General features: G+C 41.0%; 1 protein-coding gene across 1 annotated transcript; it reads right to left on the bottom strand.

Annotated features, from left to right (window-relative positions):
* Positions 1-4,458: 4,458 nt before the first annotated feature.
* On the bottom strand, positions 4,459-19,886 carry CAVIN4 (caveolae associated protein 4). Its single transcript, XM_044294685.1, has 2 exons — positions 19,386-19,886; positions 4,459-6,003 (listed from the first exon to the last, which is right to left on the bottom strand). Exons 1-2 carry the CDS (start codon positions 19,788-19,790, stop codon positions 5,350-5,352), a joined length of 1,059 nt encoding a protein of 352 aa, XP_044150620.1. The 5' UTR covers positions 19,791-19,886; the 3' UTR covers positions 4,459-5,349.
* Between the last annotated feature and the right edge of the window lie 167 nt (positions 19,887-20,053).

The following is a 20,053-nucleotide window of genomic DNA, read 5'->3' as shown; positions in this document are numbered from 1 at the left end:
AAGGAAGGTGGAAAGCTCTTGTTTCCAACATTATTAGCATGTCTCTCCTCCAACCAGCTGTGAATATTCTACATGCATGGTATAGGATTCATTGTGAATCTGCATGTAGATGTGTACGTGGCCTCTCTGGCAGCCCTTGTTCTCCAGGCATTGGCTTTTTTCAATCCTGGTAAATATGTAGATTGTAATGGCACTGATTTCTGGACTAATTAGTAGCACAATGAGAAAAGACATTATTCACAAGATTTACAATCCTGTGAAAAGGCAGGTCTCATGCAACAAAATACCGTAGTTTATAATTTAGAGACAACATTCCAGTGAATTGCATGGAATGATTGATTTCAAAAGATGGGAATTTATTAATGGTGTTGCATAACAAATAATCAGATTCTGTCATATATTATTGCTTAGCAATTCAAATGAAGCCATTTCCAGTAGATGCTACAAAATGACAAATTTTTTATGGTCTTAACAAAATAATTACATCATAGGTTGAGATGCAAATAATCCTTCTTCTTTATGCCCAAACCCAAAGAACTTATAAATCAGACTTAGTATGAAGGGTTAACTGTACTCAAATACAGTAATCAAACTTGAGGTTTGGAGCCTGTCCGAACATATAACACATAATATTTTAGGGTTACAATATAGATGTAGCAATGCTGTGTTTGTCATTGCAGTAAAGCTGATTTTGAAATGTGGCACACTATTATTTGATGATGTATAGATTGTAGTATCACCTAGAATGGTGTTTAAAGCTTATCTACCCCCTCCAGTTACAATGATCTCAGCGCAAGTTACAGCTTGTCTACAAATATTCCCATAGACATCAATGAAAATCTAGTGTCCATTATGGCCTATGGTCCATCTAGCTGCTGTAAAGCATATGTCTAAATGCTGTAAACATCAGATTAGATAAGATGGCAGCCCCCATAGCTGATTTTGCAGTTTTACATACTATTTGTTTATGATGTGTAAATTGTAGTATCCCATAGAATGGTGTTTAAAGCTTATCTACCCGCTCCCTGTATAATGATCTCTGCACAAGTCACAGCTTGTCTACAAATCTTCCCATAGAAGTCAATGAAACTTTAGTCCACTTAGCTGATGTAAAGCATATCTCTAAATGCTGTAAACAGCAGATTAGATAAAATGGCAGCCCCCATAATATTCCACAAAAAAATGTATAAAAAATTGGAAATTAAAACCAGACCAGAAAAAGGAATACCATATTTATCGGCGTATAACACGCACAGGCGTATAACACGCACCTTCATTTTAAGAGGGAAATTTCAGGAAAAAAAGGGTAGCTCAGAACTTTTTTTTATTAATATTATTACCACTTATAAGGTAAATAATGTAAAAGGATGACACTTATGGGGCTCTGTGGATGACTCTTATGTCCTCCACAGATCCCCATAAGTGTCATCTACAGATCCCCCATCAGATGGATCAGTGTGGAGAGAGGAGGCGGGGACACTCATGGCAGGGCCCGGTGCAGTGACTCTACTCTAATACACCAGGCCCCGCAACTGTTAAACATTCAATCTGATCTCTTGTATATGCTCTGTACGATACTTACTGTAGTACCGGAGGTATAACATTAAGACGGCGCAGACCGGCATCTCCCTCGGTCAAGCGCCGCCTGTCTCAGCTCCCTCCTGATGCGCTGCCTGCCCCAGCTCCTTCCTCATGCGCAGCCTGCCCCAGCTCCCTCCTCATGCACCGCCTGCCCCAGCTCCCTCCTCATGCACCGCCTGCCTGCTTATCTCACTTTATTAATGAACAGGCAGGCGGCGCATGACAGAGTGAGCTGGGGCAGGCGCCGCATGACAGAGGGAGCTGGGACAGGTGGCGCATGAGGAGGGAGCTGCGGCAGGCGCTGCGCCGTCTTAATGTTATACCTCCGGTATGTAAAAACATGGCTTCTTAACATTATATCGGCGTATAACACGCATACATAATTTGCCCCCTATTTTCAGGGGGTAAAAGTGCGTGTTATACGCCGATAAATACGGTATATTTTACTGTTTGGTTTTACTGAAAGAGCTATCAGGATGTACACAATAACCAGGTAAATGACAAATTCATGTCTGCTACATCTGCATATACTGAGGTTGTAGCTCATAAAGTGCCTCACTGACACTCAGGTTGTTCATACATTGAGGTTTGGATCTGATGAATACTTGTCCATTATTCAGTCTAGAGGTAAATAAACATAATTTTGCCAAATTTATCAGTGTCACAAATCAAAATAGCTGGGGATGCCATTCAGATTACTGCTTTTAATTTTCAAAGAACCTCTAGAAAGTCTTCTCAGAGCAGATACCAATCGGGTGTTATGGCTAACTGCTCTACTTTCCACTTGCACTAATTTTGATAAATCAACCCTTTTAGTATTTAGACAGTGTGCAATGTGTGACATAGCAAGGGGTTTTGTTTGGGAAGGCAGGCATTTTTCTCCCAACATGGGCGGCTGGGCTGATTTCCAGCCCGGTGAGATCAAATACCGGACCGGAGTTTAAGTGCCGTTCCAGGTTTTGGCAGCACCTGGCTGTCCTTTAAATAGGCAGCTGGGCTCAGAATCAAGGTCTCTGTTTTGGGATCTGAGGCATGGTGCCGTACTAGAGGGCTGAGAGCCGCATGTGGGGAAACAGGCCCCCTAAAGCCTGTTGTGGACCGCTGAAAGAGCCTGCTAACAAGGTGACTGTTCTTGTGCTTTGGACTTTCCTTTGTGTGAACGAACACTAAGACAATGTCAATGCTTGCTGTAGTTTTTTCTTCTTGTGTGAATAAACACTGAAGTTTTGCTTTACAAACAGGTTTCTTTTGCCTCTGTTCTGCATCCGCTTACCCTGCCTACCACAGCAAATACACTGTAAGCAAGACTGAATATACCAATTATATGGTTAACAATAATATAGCAACATAGCTATTCTATATAATATAGCTGTCAATGTCATCTTTATATGTAGCTATGTTATTAAAACCAACAGAGGTCAATATATATGAAAAACACAACCTCAGACAAACCAACCCATCCCAAGAGCACCTATCATATTAGTAGTGTCCAAACAGGCTGTATGAGAGCAGCTTCATCTGAAATATGGAGGCAGTCCCCGACATTTGGCATGTGTATGTAATTGTAATAATAATAATGTAATAAGTATGTAATTGCACCTTTGAAAAATCAAGCACCAGAAAACTGTAAAAACAGAACATATGTACCAGACCCTTTGCATTTGACACTTGAACGCAGCTGAGCTGTTATACCTGAAACAGCCGCAGATATGTTCTATTCTTTAACTGGAACATGCTGTTCAGTTTGGTATATATTGAGAACCTCCTATCTGATACACTTACGGCTCCTCCTAGATATGTAAATATCCTATTTTCTTATTTTGTTCTACATTGCATTTCATATCCACCTCTGAATCCAGCCGGGTTCAATCCTGACGTTTGACCATATCCAGATTGCAAGCCTCACATTTCATGTTAATCAGCATACTTACTTTATAGTTGTAGTGACTGCTCACAACATCTACAGGTGTACAACTTCTGCTATCACCCTATGTCTGCGCTCTTACTTTTCTCCTAGTCTACCCACTGCTTTCCTTGTGATTTTCACCTTCTACTGCCTTATAATTATAGTGTAACTGTCACTCTTTTTTTTAATTTTTGTAATGTGTAGGGAAAGTGATATTACTGAAATTGTACATTTATATTAGAAAAATAGCTGTAAAGTGGCCGATTTTGAGCCTTAGCAACTGCTCCTCTGTCTTCTGTTTACATAACAGTGAAGACTTGCTAACACTGGCTGTTATGTAAACAGAAGACAGAGAAGCGTTGGGACTTTAGAGCTATTTTTCTAATATAAATGTACGATTTCAGTAATTTAATTATATTACAAAAATAGTCAGTATCACTGCCCCTATACATTACAACAACAAAAAATGACAGTTACACTTTAAATTAAAAATTCACATGGTTATGAGGAAATTGTTCATGTCAATTTACATACTATTCACATGAAGTTTACTGCACCTCATGAAAAATTCCACCTGTGTTCTGGATACTTGACCTGCCATTAGTCGTAGCTTGCTGGCTAATAAAATTATCATAAGAACAAATGCTATGTATGCAAATGATATGCAGTGTTTTCTCACTGTCTTTACAATTTGCAGCCAAGATATTAAATACATATGTAATATAAAAGGTCTACTTTCATTGACTGCATAGATCATATTGTATTATTGAATTATATTTCCACAAAAAATGTAATTTTAAGATTACTCCCATCTTAAAATGTTTGCTGGGATATGACAAAACATTGCAATCGTGGTGTTTGATCTTTGGACATCTCATTTATCCCTTCTGCAAATCTCTTCTCCAGCCAGGATTTGATCAATTAAACGCAAATAGTGTCTTCTTTAAAATAAATGCATGCTTAATACTTCCAAATGTGAACAGCTAAGGTTCGGTTCATATTTAGATTTTTAATTTTCCATCAGAGGTTCTGGTATTTTTAATTGCAAAAATAGCCTACAGTCACAAAAAATGCAACCTGACAGAAACCTAATGGACCACATTATAGTCAATGGATTCCATCGAGATTCTTTGGGATCTATGCCACTAGCGTGAACAGAGCCTAATCCAATGACAGGAGACACTACCAATCATGCTTCATTCCCACGCAATACAATTTATGACCAGATGTCTATTTTTAAGTAAGTTACAACACTACACTAGTCTGACCCATGTCTATGCTTTCTCAAGAAAATATACACTAACTCGCTTCATTGTATTTATACACACCCACACATCTGTATATATGGAATTCACACATATAATAAAAATAATAATTCATTCATCAAAAATATCCCAAAACATTAACATGCTATGAGATAAGGGTTTGGTTCCTTTCTGATATCCTATATCCTATACCTACCACATGTAGAGCACCATAGCCAATATTACCTCATATCTTCATCATCATTGATATCTTTGTATAACAACTAATCACATTAATACTTTTTCTGCTGTAATTTCATATTTCAGATTGAATTTCCTTATATAAGTAAAGATGAATTTATAGAATATAGAACGTTATGGCCAAATGAAATTTAGTGCCCTAAAACTGACCAGATTTCATAGATGTGTTCAAGTTCTAAAAAAAGATCAGTAGTTAAAAATATCATAAAGTATGGATTAATCTATTGGCATACATTAGCAGTCTTACAATATTTGGGCAGACTTATAGAGCACCACTGTCTTTTAACTGCTTGAAGACACACACCTAGTGGGGCATGTTAGAAATGTAATGCAAACTATTCCTTTCAAGTTATTCGTCTATGACAGCTTGATGTCTACAAGTGGGGTATCTTCTGCACCTAATTTTGTTTCCAGTTTCAGCAAAGGTTTTTCTGAAACTGGAGCGGGTTTCTCCTCTTCTTGATCTGGCAAAAGTTCTGCCTTATCTTCATTCTTTTTCTTCTTCTTTTTTATAGTGACCACTTCAGTGTAGGTGACTTCTGAGATGGGCTCAACTAAGGGACCCTCTGAGACAGATTGAGCATCCTCTTTCTCACCTTCTTGGCCTTCCGCTGTGGTGCGCTGTTTTTCTTTCTTCTTGAGTTTAAATGTTTCTTTATTGGGTGCTGCCTTTGCTATGGACTGCTTGAATCTTTCTCCAGACTGTTTAAGCCTCTCACCAGACTGCCTTATTCTCTCTCTCCTTTCTGGAGTCACTATTCTGGTGCGGATACGGTTTACTTTCTTTCCAAAACTTTGTTTAGTTTTCTGCATGTTTTCCTTAGAAAATGCTTTTTTGATATTATCAATGCGCTCTTTGCCAGATTTTTTCAGTCGAGAGGACCTGGACTCTGGAACTTCATACTCCTCATCAGAAGAGAGGTCATTAGGGGGGTAAAGTTTATCCCTTAAAAGCCCATCTAATGATGATTCCTTAGCAATGCTCACTTTAGTAGGGCACTGGATATCTTCCTGCAATAAAATAGAAATGTAAATGTTTGAAATAATTTCCATAACATGGTACAGCAATGTTATCAACACTTCTGGGAAAACAAGTTTTATTTTTGTATGTTCTTGGTAATATTTCAGCTTTAAATATGCCACACAACATTCTTTGGTGACAATACAATTTCAATCTTATGAAATCTCGCACAGTAGAAGTGTCCTAAGCCTCTGTTATATTATTGTGACCCCAGAAGTATGCACCATCTAAAGCAAGAGGTACAGCATATTGAATGACAGATATGTGTCTGTGTCTGTATTTTAAAGAAGACCTGTCACCATAAAATGCAATGCAATCTGAAAGCACCGTGTATCAGATTGAGATGTATATATTGATTTTTTTTTTTTTTTTTGGGGGGGGGGGGGGGGGGGTGGAGATCCAGTAAAACCTCTAATTTATACATTTATATCTTTGCTTTTGTCACCTCCTGTGAAGAGCTATCGGTACAGGGAGGATGGGTTATTAGTGACTGACAGCTATCCCTCTAGTTATACACACTCTATACACAGAATGCTATCAATCACTCATAAGTCCTCATTTCTGTATGATAGATGTTCACAGGAGGTGAAAAAACAAAGATATAAATGTATAAATTACAGGTTTCATCAAATCTTTACCAAAAAATATATATATCAATCCGCTCCGCTTATCCTGCTTGCTCTGTATGTACCACAATTTTGTTTCATTTACAACATGCTAGACACAAGTTTTTTGGACAACTTTTGGACTAGTCCTCTTCTGCGCCTTATTCATGCATTTTGTGAAAAAAATTGTACCAGGTTCAATGTAGTATAAAATGTGGTGTAAATTCTGATAGTATAAAGGCCAAAAACAAATAGGAATTCTTAAGGTACATTGTGCCTCATCTTCCCTTCACTTTCTAAAACAACATCACAGGTTAAAAGAGTTTTGTCACTTCAGCAAGTCGATTTTTCATGTAGATAAAGATAAAACAAGGCACTTACTGATGTATTGTTATTATCTATATTGTCTCCTTTGCTGTGCTTTTTCCAATAGTGTGCAAGAACAGCCACCCCTGCTGGATTATAGGAATGCACATAGGCAAGCTAATGCAGCAGCTCCTGTTCAGGCCACCTCGCATCAGCACTGCGGCAGTGGCCGGAACATTAGCATATAAGCAGTGTATAATGTGCCAGCAAAGTAAGCAATATGGATAATCACAGTATACAGTGAGGAACAGAAGTATTTGAACACCCTGTGATTTTGCAAGTTCTCCCACTTAGAAATCATGGAGGAGTCTAAAATTCACATTGTAGGTGCATTCCTACTCTGAAAAAACTGAATAAAAAAAATAAAAATCTGGAATCACATTATATGATTTTTAAAGAATGTATTTGTCTTGCACTGCTGAACATAAGTATTTGAACATCTGAGAAAATCAGTGTTAATATTTGGTACAGAAGCCTTTGTTTGCAATTTCAGAGGTCAAACGTTTCCCTGTAGTTCTTGACCAGGTTTGCACACACTGCAACAGGGATTTTGGCCCACTTCTCCACACAGATCTCCTCTAGATCTGTCAGGTTTCGTCAGGTACTTATGTTCAGCAGTGCAAGACAAATAAATTCTTTAAAAATCGTACAATGTGATTTCCTGATTTATCCCAGAATGGGAATGCACCTACTATGTGAATTTCAGTTCCATCCATTTCTAAGTGGGAGAATTTGCAAAATCGCAGGGTGTTCAAATACTTCTGTTCCTCACTGTATTAGAAAGTGCCTTCTTTTAACCTTCTCTACATGATAAATGCTTTTGCAGAAGTGACAAAACCTCTTTCATTTAGCAATCCACATACTGGTCACTTGACACAAAAAAAAAAATGCCAAAGACAAAGGTGGACATTTATCAATAATGGCATAATTTGCGACATTACAATTACAAAATGGTGATTTATTTCACCTCCTATATCAAAAGGCGCATACCACTTTTAAAATGTGACTTTTTAAAACTGTAAACCTGATTACCCACCTATTTCTCTTTATTTGCTACATTATAACACCAACTGCACTAAAATTTGACTTTTTAAAAAAGTTATGGGGGTCAGAATATTGCGATGTAATTTTTTTTTTCCAAAGTTGAAATGTATTTTTACACTATTTTGACATAAAAACCTATACAAATGTGGCATCGTTGTAACTGTACTGACCCAGAGAATGAAGGGAACGGGTCAGTTTTGCTGCACGAGAACAAAACCCATAAAAAAGGTGGAGGAATTTCGTTTTTATCAATTCCAGACCATTTTCTTCCTGCTTCCCACTACATTGTATGCCATATTAAATTGTGGCATTAGAAATTACAACTTGTCCTGCACCAATAAGCCCTCATACAGCTATGTAAACGGAAAAATGAAAATGTTATGGCTCAAGGAAGATAGGGAAGAAAAAGAAAAAAGCAAAAATGAAAAATCCTAAGGGTAAATTGTCTGCAACAATTTGAGCCATTTCTACCGATAAGAGGATGATAAATGAGGTGAAATATGACATTTATAATACATATCTGGCGTGATGCATTCGTTATGGCGAAAATTCTGGAGAAAGCAGTTGATATATTTCGCGCATCAAAACACCATTATTTTTGGCACATTTTACACCATAATTCTGGTGCAACATGCTTGGTAAATTCCCCCATAATCTTCTGGCTCAAAATAAACTATTACCTAATACAGTATATCTACCCTCAATGTTTTCTGCAGATTACCTGATACATTTGTGCAATATGGGCATAAAGTTTGCTGTACACATTTAACTGGTTCCCAAACCACATTGGCTGCTGATTTGATGTGTACGAGGATACTTCCACAGTCCCCTAAAGGCAAACATCAGGTTACATAATGATTAGGTATGTTGATTTCTACATTCTGGATTGCAACACAGTCAATCCTTTGGCCCTATGGAAATTAAGTTGCTGTTGTAGGGATCTGGCAGCAGTTTAATTCCTTCTCCTCATATAGGAAAGAACAAGTATTGGTCCGATAGCTCTCTAACATATAAATACTGTAGCTGTAATTGTCTGCAGTTACTCTCCGAAAACAAGCCATCTTATAGAATCCTCAGGACAAAAAGTAAGGTGGATCATAATTATACCTTACTACACTAAACCGATGTATGTATCTTTGTCAAAAACAGAGCCCAGAAACTACAGTCTGTTAAGTCTAACTTCTGTCGTGGTTAAACTGAGGGTTTTCTAAGAGTTGCTATCATGGAGAACCTCAATGAAAATAAGCAAATAATGCCATATCAGCATGGCTTCATGAGGGATAAGTCATGTCAAACTAATTTAAGGGGACGATGAGGTCATAGACCACACATGGAATGAAGATCGTGCCACTGACTTTCAGAGTTCAGAGGAAGAGGCAGTGGTGAGACTGAGCCAACAGAGTAGCAAAAGCAGGATCAGGGTGCAAAAGCAGAGCAGCCGTCGCCAAAACAGTTCACCTGCTACTGGCCAGTGGCCACCGTCACCAGGGACCGAGCACACCAAAGGCAGCTTCAAGGAGTTCCCTGCCATGGCACTTCTTCACACAATGTGCTGATGACAAGACCCGAGTGGTTTGCACGCTATGCCATCAGAGCCTGAAGCGAGGCATTAACGTTCTGAACCTTAGCACAACCTGCATGACCAGGCATCTACATGCGAGACACGGGCTGCAGTGGAGTAAGCACCTTCAAAACCAAGAAAGGGCTCAGGCCCCTCCTGCTCCCTCTTCTGCTGCTGCCTCGGCCTCTTCCTCCGCTTCTGGAGGAACATTGGCACCTGCCGCCCAGCAAACAGAGGATGTGCCACCAACAACACCACCTCCATCACCAAGCATCTCCACCATGTCACAAGGAAGCATTCAGCTCTCCATCTCACAAACCTTTAAAAGAAAGTGTAAATTCCCACCTAGCCACCCTCGATCCCTGGCCCTGAATGCTAGCATTTCTTAAACTGCTGGCCTTTGAAATGCTGTCATTCCGTCTGGTGGAGACGGACAGCTTCAAACAGCTCATGTCGCTTGCTGTCCTACAGTACGTCGTTCCCAGCCATCACTACTTCTCTAGGAGAGCCGTGCCCTCCCTGCACAACCAAGTATCGGATAAAATCAAGTGTGCACTGCGCAATGCCATCTGTGGCAAGGTCCACCTAACCACAGATACGTGGACCAGTAAGCATGGCCAGGGATGCTTTATCTCCCTAACTGCACACTGGGTAAATGTAGTGGCAGCTGGGCCCCAGGAGGAGAGCTGTTTGGCGCCAACCTTCCGCCGCCAAGGATCGTAGGGCATCATTCTTTCCCTCCTGTTGCCTCCTCTTCCTACTCGGCTTCCTCCTCCTCTTCTACCACCTCCTCATCCGGTCAGCGACAGACCTTCACCACCAACTTCATCACAGCCAGGGGTAAACGTCAGCAGGCCGCTCTGAAACTAATGTGTTTGGGGGACAGGCTCCACACCGCGCAGGAGTTGTGGCGGGGTATAGAACAACAGACCGATGAGTGGTTGCTGCCAGTGAGCCTCAAGCCCGGCCTGGTGGTGTGCGATAATGGGCGAAATCTCGTTGCAGCTCTGGGACTAGCCGGTTTGACGCACATCCCTTGCCTGGCGCAGGTGCTGAATTTGGTGGTGCAGAAACTGGAGGACGAGGAGTAGGAAGAGGATGGGGATGAAGCATGTTCACAGCGAGGTGGTATCCAACGCAGCTTGGGCCCATCACTGGTGCGTGGCTGGGGGGATACGGAGGACGCAGACGATATGCCTCCCACAGAGGACAGCTTGTCCTTACCTCTGGGCAGCCTGGCAAACATGAGCGACTACATGCTGCAGTGCCTGCGCAACGACTGCAAAGTTGCCCACATTTTAACGTGTGCTGACTACTGGGTGGCCACCCTTCTGGATCCCCGTTACAAAGACAATGTGCTGTCCTTAATTCCCTCACTGGAACGTGATCGGAAGATGCGCGACTACAGGCGCACGCTGGTAGACGCGCTCCTGAGAGCATTCTCGACTGACGCCGGGAGACAAGTGGAAGCACAATGCGAAGGCAGAGGAGGAGGAAGAGGTCGCCAATGCAGCTGTGTCAGCGCCAGCACCTCAGAAGGCAGGGTTAGCATGGCCGACATGTGGAAAAGCTTTGTCACCTCGCCACAACAACCGGCCCCAACTGCTGATATGGAGCGTGTTAGCAGGAGGCAGCATTTGAACAACATGGTGTAACAGTACCTGTGCACACGACTACACGTACTGACTGATAGTTCTGCCCCATTCAACTTCTGGGTCTCCAAATTGTCCACATGGCCAGAGCTTGCCCTGTATGCCTTAGAGGTGCTGGCCTGCCCTGCAGCCAGTGTACTTGCTGAACGTGTATTTAGCACGGCAGGAGGTGTCATTACAGACAGACGCAGCCGCCTGTCCACAGCCAACGTGGACAAGCTCACGTTCATTAAAATGAACCAGGCTTGGATCCCTCAGGACTTGTCTGTACCTTGTGCAGAATAGACAGTTCTAATAGCCTCAACCATCCATCCTTGTACTCAAGTGCACTTATTCAATTTTTTTTATATGTCCCAATATTTTGGGGGATACCCCTATGTAAAAATGCAAAATAAAACACATCTGTGTTGGCTACCTATTCCTCCTTCGCTGCTTCCACCTAGAACGACACGTGAGCCTACACGGCCACATCCACCCATTCACCGCCTCCTCAACCTCTTCCTCCTACATCATTCCAATTTTTTTTTTTTTAAGGTCTTTTATGTTTTTTTTTTATTAATTTCCCTAGCCACATTTGTTTGCAAAGCATTTGCCATGCTCTTAAGCACATTTTGATGCCTTTTGCAGCCCTCTAGGCTCTTTCCATGACATTTTTACAGCCTTTTTAGTGCTCAAAAGTTTGGGTCCTCATTGACTTCAATGGGGTTCGGGGTCAAGTTCGGGTCCCGAACCCAAATTTTTTTTTCAAGTTCAGCTGAACCTGCCGAACCCGAACATCCAGGTGTCCGCTCAACTCTATTTATGAATGAATTGCCAGCAGTCTGAAAATAAAAGTCCTGGTTAGTGTTACCAGTGGGTCCCTGCGCAATGATTGGATAGTGTTAGGCTATGCAGAGATAGAATATCGCCAAAAGAAACATTGATGGACAGCTCACCTCAGTCTGTTAGTGTCAAGTGCATATTCTGTTTTGCCATGTAAGCTGGTTGCATGTGCTCTTCCAAACTGACTGTGGTTGATGTTCCCAGATGTTCCCATGTATGCTGGTTTATTGGATGGTGCATGGTGGCTGAGGTCTTCTTAGTGTGTGAACTGTGTCCTGTGAATATTCTGCTCCTTGTGTTTGTATCGCAGTTAGTCTTCTGTGACACATGCTGCCATGTAGACTGGATGCATGCGCTCTTGCGTACTGGCTGTGGGTTGATGTTTCCGTGTATGCTTGTTGCTTGTGTGGTGTGTGCTGGCTGCGGCCTTTATAGTGTGTGTACTGTGCCCTGTGAATTGTGTGTTCCATGTGGCTATTTAAATTGAATGCTTCCATGATCTTGTTTAAAATCAAGTGGTTGGGTGTCTTTATTACCCTGCTATTTAGACATGTGTGATATGCCTGGGAGTTCATTCTGTCTCCAGAAATGCTGGGTGATCAAGTGCAGGGTGATTGCTCTCCTGACCAGTGCCTTTGTTACCCTACCATGACTTGTGTGGTCAGCCTGGTTATTCATTAATGTCTTTATGTCATGATCTGTCTGTGAATGTTCTGCATGAGTTCAAGGTATGTTTGCATGTCTGTCTGAGGGTGCCATGCTTCCTGTTATGCATGGGTTCCAGCCCTGTTTGTATGTCCTGTCTGTGAATGCCATGCTTCTGATTCTGCAAGGATTTCAAGTAAGTTTATCTGAGAACAGCATTCTCCCTCTTCCGCATGGGTTCCAGACATGCTTGTATTTCTCTGATTATGTTCTTATCTGTCTATGTTCTGATCTGATCTGTTTGCCATGCCCCGTGTGTCTTATATAGTATGCCTGGATTTCTGGTGCCTTGCACTAGCATCTCTGTTTCCTTGCAGGTCAGCTGACAAGTGTACCAAGACCATCCCAGGAGGTAGCGGTCCAGTTACCCCCTGTGGTGAAGACAAGATCCCTGTATAGAAGTGTGAAAACCAGGAGAGAACCAGAATAACACCCTTAGGGTTTGTCCCAAAGGGTAACTTAGACTCACACTTAGGCCCCTTTCACACGGGCGAGTTTTCCGTGCGGGTGCGATGCGTGCGGTGAACGCACTGCACCCGCACTGAATCCTGACCCATTCATTTCTATGGGGCTGTGCACACGAGCGGTGATTTTCACGCATCACTTGTGCGTTGCGTGAAAATCGCAGCATGCTCCTCTTTGTGCGTTTTTCACGTAACGCAGGCCCTATAGAAATGAATGGGGTTGCGTAAAAATCGCATGCATCCGCAAGCAAGTGCGGATTCGGTGCGATTTTCACGCATGGTTGCTAGGTGACAGTCTATTCACTGTATTATTTTCCCTTATAACATGGTTATAAGGGAAAATAATAGCATTCTGAATACAGAATGCTTAGTATAATAGTGCTGGAAGGGTTAAAAATAATAAAAAAAGTTAACTCACCTTCTCCTCTTGTTAGCGTAGATGCCGGTCTGTTCTTTATCTGTGGGCTAAAGGACCTTTGATGACGTCAGATCACATGCTCCATCACCATGGTGATGGACCATGTGATTGGAGCATGTGATCTGACGTCACCTCAGGTCATTCAGTCCACAGCTAAAGAACAGACCGGGATCTACGCTAACAAGAGGAGAAGGTGAGTTAACTTTTTTTTATTATTTTTAACCCTTCCAGCACTATTATACTAAGCATTCTGTAGTCAGAATGCTATTATTTTCCCTTATAACCATGTTATAAGGGAAAATAATACAATCTTCAGAACATCAATCCCAAGCCCGAACTTCTGTGAAGAAGTTCGGGTCTGGGTACCAAACATGCGCGATTTTTCTCACGCGAGTGCAAAACGCATGACAATGTTTTGCACTCGCGCGGAAAAATCGTGCATTTTCCCGCAACGCACCCGCCTCTTATCCGGGCAAAAAACATGACGCCCGTGTGAAAGAGGCCTTACACTTCTGACACTGACCTGCCTGATCCGTACAGCTTGCTCATGATTCTCACTGTCTATCGTAGTTGCGGTTCCTTCCTGGCCTGGTTTATTTTTATTGTTAGTGTGTCTGGTACTTTTGTTTATTAAGCATTCATTTTGGCTATCTCTGGATCTTGTTGTCTGTTCTGTGTATGCTTGTGATGTGTTCAGGGGTTTCCCTGACCCCTGAACATGACAGTTAGGCTCCATTCACACATCCGTGGTGTTTTGCGGATCCGCAATACACCCGGCCGGCACCCCCATAGAACTGCCTATTCTTGCCCGCAATTGCGGACAAGAATAGTACATGTTCTATTTTTTTCCAGAGCTTCAGACTGGAAGATCGGGGCCGCTCTCAGGAAATGTGGATGCGGAGTGAATATAGTGTGCATGCTCAGCTTTAAAAAAAGATGCATCAGAAAAAACGACAGATTACAAAACTTTGTAGGTAAAATAACTGTAAATGCAGATTGTATTGTCCACTTTGCTAGATTGTTAAAGGGGTTGGCCAGTATCTATTACTAGATGCACATGTCCTGGGAACAGCACATGCATGCAGCTATGTAGTAATAAGCATTCTTAAACTATTGGCACCAATGTCTGATACATGAATAATTCATATGTACAGGCAGGTCAGCTTGCCTGCGCTCTGAAAATGGCTGCTGATGGAGGGTTCTTTTGATCAGTGGCCTTGATGGAAACATACCATGCATGCGCTAATTTCCATGTCCATCCTCAGTGTAAATGAATGGAGGCCATTGATGGATGGAACCCTGCATAGCAGCACACGACCGTTTTTCGGGTCCGCATCTGAGCCGCAGTTTTTTCGGCTCGGGTGCGGACCCATTCACTTCAATGGGGCCGCAAAAGATGCGGACAGCACTGAAAATTTAACGATTGTGTGCATGAGGTCTTACACTGTCGGAAATCAGTGCCGATAGTTTTATCATGCTTATTACTAGCTGTATGTACTGTTCCCGGCACATCTGCAGATAGTAATTAATACTGGCCACCTCATTTAATAAACAGTTGTTTTATTTTTACTGCGACATGTCATCAATCCATTGTACTAACTGTTGACCTGGGAAGCAGCTGGAGAACAAAGTGCAGTAACATGAAAGGCTTCTTACTTGCTACACATTTAGCTCTGTGGCTAGCAACATTACACTGGTCAGTCAAGTCCATCTAGATCCAAAAGATCCTGACTTGTCCTCAATGGGTTGAAACAGTGGTGCCAGGTGTGCCCATTAGACCTTCTACAAATCATAGGCTAGAGAACTGCACCCTGCATAATCAGTATGATGGAACACCCATCTATCTCCTTTTCCTTGGTGACCCAACTCCACCTGCATGTAGGCTTTTGGCATGGTTGATGTACTTAAATATGGTACTAGTAAACCAGTAAGTTTTATTTCAGATCAATCCTGAGATACGATTTTCTTCGTACCTATTTTTGAAGTGAATCAATATAGGATTTCTTTGTATTCTGTAAAACGCAACATTAAGAAAGGTGAATTTACTTTCTATACAAAAGCTGTAGCAATGGAGAAGAAACTTTGGACCTTTGCTGGAATTGTCTTGAAAGAATAGAGCTTTCAACTGCATATAGAATATTTTTTTTTCCACTTAATGTTTATTCTAAATCCAAAAAGCTTCACTTCAAGACAGCACAGGCAAAGATCAAAATTTCTTCTCCACTGTCCTTTTTCTTCCTTCGGTCTAAGCTACCAGAACCGACAGGACCATTGGCTGTTGTCACCTAAGGAGGTTAAAAACAATAGGTCCAATTAGCTGTTGTGCCTATGTGCACAACACACAAAGGTGAGTGCTACTGCTCTATTGATGCCCTCATCTTTACTTTGCATTCTAGCACTTGAGTTCCTCTTTAGATTTACAATCTGAATCTATAAGCAATGTACATTATATAGTTTTCATGCCTTTTTGAATATCAGTTGTGTTTAGTTGAGATTAGAGAAGAGTTAATTTCCCCAAATTCATTTCGGGTCTAATTTGAATGAAGCACCTGTCAGATTCTATTCGGGTCCGAAAAGTGTCCCCAATTGCTCTGAAAAGTCTTGTTAACACCCGGGGGTCTCCTGGGACGCTATCCAATTCCTTTCAAGCTCTTAAACATCAGACAGCATCAATAATGTCAAAGTTACAGTGATATACATGGCTGTGGGTAAACGGATGATAGCTGGTGGTAACAATCTGTATAATAACATACTGCACTTTCTGATGTTATGCTTTTTACAATTAAAAAGTGGTCCAGAAGTGATCCCTTTAAGGTGGGAGATGCCTGTTGGTATTTATACACACATGGGGGTAATGGAAAGTAATGGCTTGTTTTGAACTTCAAAATAGCTTTTTGGTACAAGTACACCAGTACAACATACAGCAGCTGTGACACAGTACGTCAGGTGGTACACCATAAGAGCCGGGATTAATAGTGTAAAAGCTTTGTGTCTGTGATTGTGAATTATGTGACGGGGTGACACACATTATTAAAAAAATTAAAAAACTGTTGACCACTTTCTGGGTAGTATTGATCAATGTGTATGTAAAATGACTATATGACATACTGTATATAGCCTTGTTGATATTCTGGGCCATATGCTATGTTTTTTAAGCCATGTTCCCTTGTTGAGCAAATCTTCTGTATTGTCTACATGGAGGTCCTGTCCATAAGATGGACGAGGTTCATCATTCAGCCTCCTTCATTCACACACACTGCATCTGCATAAAACTCCCAACAATGCAAGTGCAGTTGGCAGGTGCAGGGTATTTGAATGGAGGAGGCTGAATAGTGTGTCTGGAGTCATTTTTTTCAGTCGCAAAGGGGAATAGCGGCCAAATCTGCGAATTTTTCACATTCATGGCAGGGCTAAAAAAAAAAGGGGGCGTGGCTGTGGAAGGGGGCCAGCCAACCTGTCTCATTTATAATTTTCTACGTCTGTTTTAGGCCGGTGGTGGATGCGCCTAAGATATGTAACGGCCATCACCTCTTTATAACTTAGGTGTATCAATGCACAGAGCAAGAGGTATTAAGACGGACGTCTAAAACGCTGGTCTTAATAAATGACCCCAAAGATCTTTTCTCTCTCTGTTAGATATCCTATACAATGTGTAGGTCCACATATATTTCTCAGTTGGCATATTATATAGGGCCCATGACATGTCAGTATAGTCATTTCTGATTGTTTGAGGCTGACTGCATGGCATTATGGGCAAGCCTTCTGGCTGGGGCACCTCCCGGAGTCATATGATACTCTTTCTTTCCTGCTGTCTCAAGACTTGGAATGATCTGCAAAATGGTGAACACCATTTTGAGCAATTCATCTGAAATTAGTCCCAACAGATTAATATTCACTGGAAAACAAAGTTTGGGGGAAATTTGTGCCAAATTAGATTAATTCAGAACCAGTTTGTTTATCTCTAGTAGAGGAGTGGTATTTGATCCTGGACTTTTTACCCCAATTCATAAAAATCTATTCCAATACTGTATATTTTTAGCTTACGATATTGTGTTAGTGATAAGATATATACATGGTATCCATGTGATAATCACTGTTAGGTTTATTAATTATTTGTACAGAATATTGGCCTGATTGTTACTGAAGGAAGATTATTTGTGCTTTCTAAATGACAGTTCCCTTTCAATAGTAGAAGTATTTTACCTCAGGCAAATTGTAATCAATATTTCTGTTTGCTACTGTGATACACATAAAATATAATAGACACAGATGTTTAAGCTATGGCATATTATGCTGCTACCATTTAAATTCTTTTAAAGTCAGTTTTACATAAACCTGAAAGCTTTTTTCCAGAATCATGCAGAATTTTTGTCCGTTTTTAAAACACTCATAGAACAGACCAAATGGTTATCCAATTTTGTGAGGGCTAAGCATGTACGTCACAGAAGTATAACTGCAAAATCAAAGTGACCTCAACCAAACAGGGAATGAATGATATAAAGTGTCATTTGGAGGTGTTAAAGGGTTATTTCCATCTTGTAAAGTGGTGGCGTAATGTTAGAATAGGCCATCACTTTTGCATAAAAAAACTGTTGTTCATTCTTTGCGCCATATTTATGAAGTATTTAAGATACTTGTGTTTTGGCTTCTCCGACAAGAGGGCATGACTTCTCAGAAACGGATGTGTCTTAAATGAAAGATTTTTTTCAAAACTGGCACAAAAAAAACTGACTCAGTTGCCCCTAGCAACCAATAAGATCCAAAGGAAATGAAAAAATGTGATTGGTTGCTGTGGGAAACTAAGCATGTTTCCCTTTGCACGAGTTCTGATAAATCGCCCCCTTTGTGAACCAATTGCACAAAATTTTTGGTGCAAAGTAAGCTGCCTAATATGGTTGTATAAACTTGATTAGGCTAGTTTTATACTGCCAACATAGCTCCTGTAGGATGTTACAGCAGAGAACAGCCTGCCGGAGTTGTCTGGATCTTGCGTTTCCAGCCATTACCAGAATACCACTGCATGCAGAGGTATCTGTTTTGCCAAATCCCGGCATATTTGCCAGGTAGTGGCCAGATCTCGACCAGACACCATTATACCAGATCCCAATACCTTTGGTGGGCTGCTCTCCTGGCAGTGTGACAGAAGCATTAGATAGTCCAAAGATGCAACGTACAAGCTGCTTCCATATATTATGGAATAATTACTGTGCATTTTTTAATATATATATCCTCAATAGTCTCATGTTACCATTCACAGAGGCCGACAAGGCCTCAGAGTAGCTAGGACTAGCTACTCTGCCTGGTGACAGAAATTAACACATCTAAATGTAGAATATATGATCAGAATCTTTTCCCCACACAATCACAGCAAAACACCTGTCATACCATTGGTCCCAAGTCCCAGCAGTTTGGGTGAATTATGCAGTAACTACATCTTGGTAATGTTGCTTATAGTTATAGGATGTGTATGTTTTGTATACTTTACTAAGACCTAAAATATACTTCTAAATTTTGGTGAAAATGTTGAAGGAATGCAAGGGTGGAAAAACAAAAAACAAATATGGAATATGTCCAACAGTAAATGTATATATAATTACATAATAATAATACTAATCACCATAAACATAATTAGGAAAAACCACAAAAAACTAAGTACTTATTTCTTCAAAATGTCACAAGTAATTTTTATGAAACATTCAACTCCAACAACTGGCAATCCAGTTTTATTTTATTACCTGAAAAATGACAACTCTGAATTTGTTCTTTCTCAGCATCTCTTCTTGCTTGGATTCTACATTTTGGACCTGATCACTCTGTTTATCTACTCGTGATCTTACATCTTTCACATTGGTGCTTACTTTACGGGTCTTCTCAAGTAGTTTGTTAACAGTGTAGGTAGTATTGCTGTGAGCCTGTGCAAGTTTCAGGAGATCAATCTGGATAGTCTTGATGGCATTCTCCATTTCTCTGTGACGTTCTTCAATTCTTTTCTGGCTGGCTTGCACAGCCTCCACAATGGAGGCTACTTTGTCAAGAACAGTAACAATAGTTAAGGCAGAGTCATGGTCTTCATCATCTTCGGATACAACCGACAAACGGTTGAGGTTAATGCTATCAGAAGTTGTTTCATGATGATCCATGATTAGATGTTTGCTGGAGCTGAAGTCCTCTGGCTACTGTTTAGGACTCAAGAACTAATTCTGGCATCAGAGCAAAGAGACAGCTGCTTCAGTAGACCTTCAACATGAAATGGAAAGCTCCACCCCAGGAGGCTGGGAAGACATTTATAACTACTCATCGTTCAAACTCTGTGGTGAACATGCCTTATGAAATACCAAACCGCTAAAATTAGACAGCATGCTCTGAGTAATAAATCCATGAAAGAAAATACCATGGGCTACTT

The sequence above is a fragment of the Bufo gargarizans genome, chromosome 5 (assembly GCF_014858855.1).
Source record: "Bufo gargarizans isolate SCDJY-AF-19 chromosome 5, ASM1485885v1, whole genome shotgun sequence".
NCBI classification, from domain to species: domain Eukaryota; kingdom Metazoa; phylum Chordata; class Amphibia; order Anura; family Bufonidae; genus Bufo; species Bufo gargarizans.
The sequence above is the reverse complement of the archived record's forward strand: the minus strand, read 5'-3'. Positions and strand labels throughout refer to the sequence as shown.

Bases quoted from the DNA above. Each gene is read 5' to 3' on its own strand.
- CAVIN4 (XM_044294685.1), bottom strand. From the start codon at position 19,790: ATGGATCATCATGAAACAACTTCTGATAGCATTAACCTCAACCGTTTG. The intron at 6,004-19,385 runs GTAATAAAATAA...ATTTTATTGCAG, and splicing joins TCAGAGTTGTCATTTTTCAG to GAAGATATCCAGTGCCCTAC.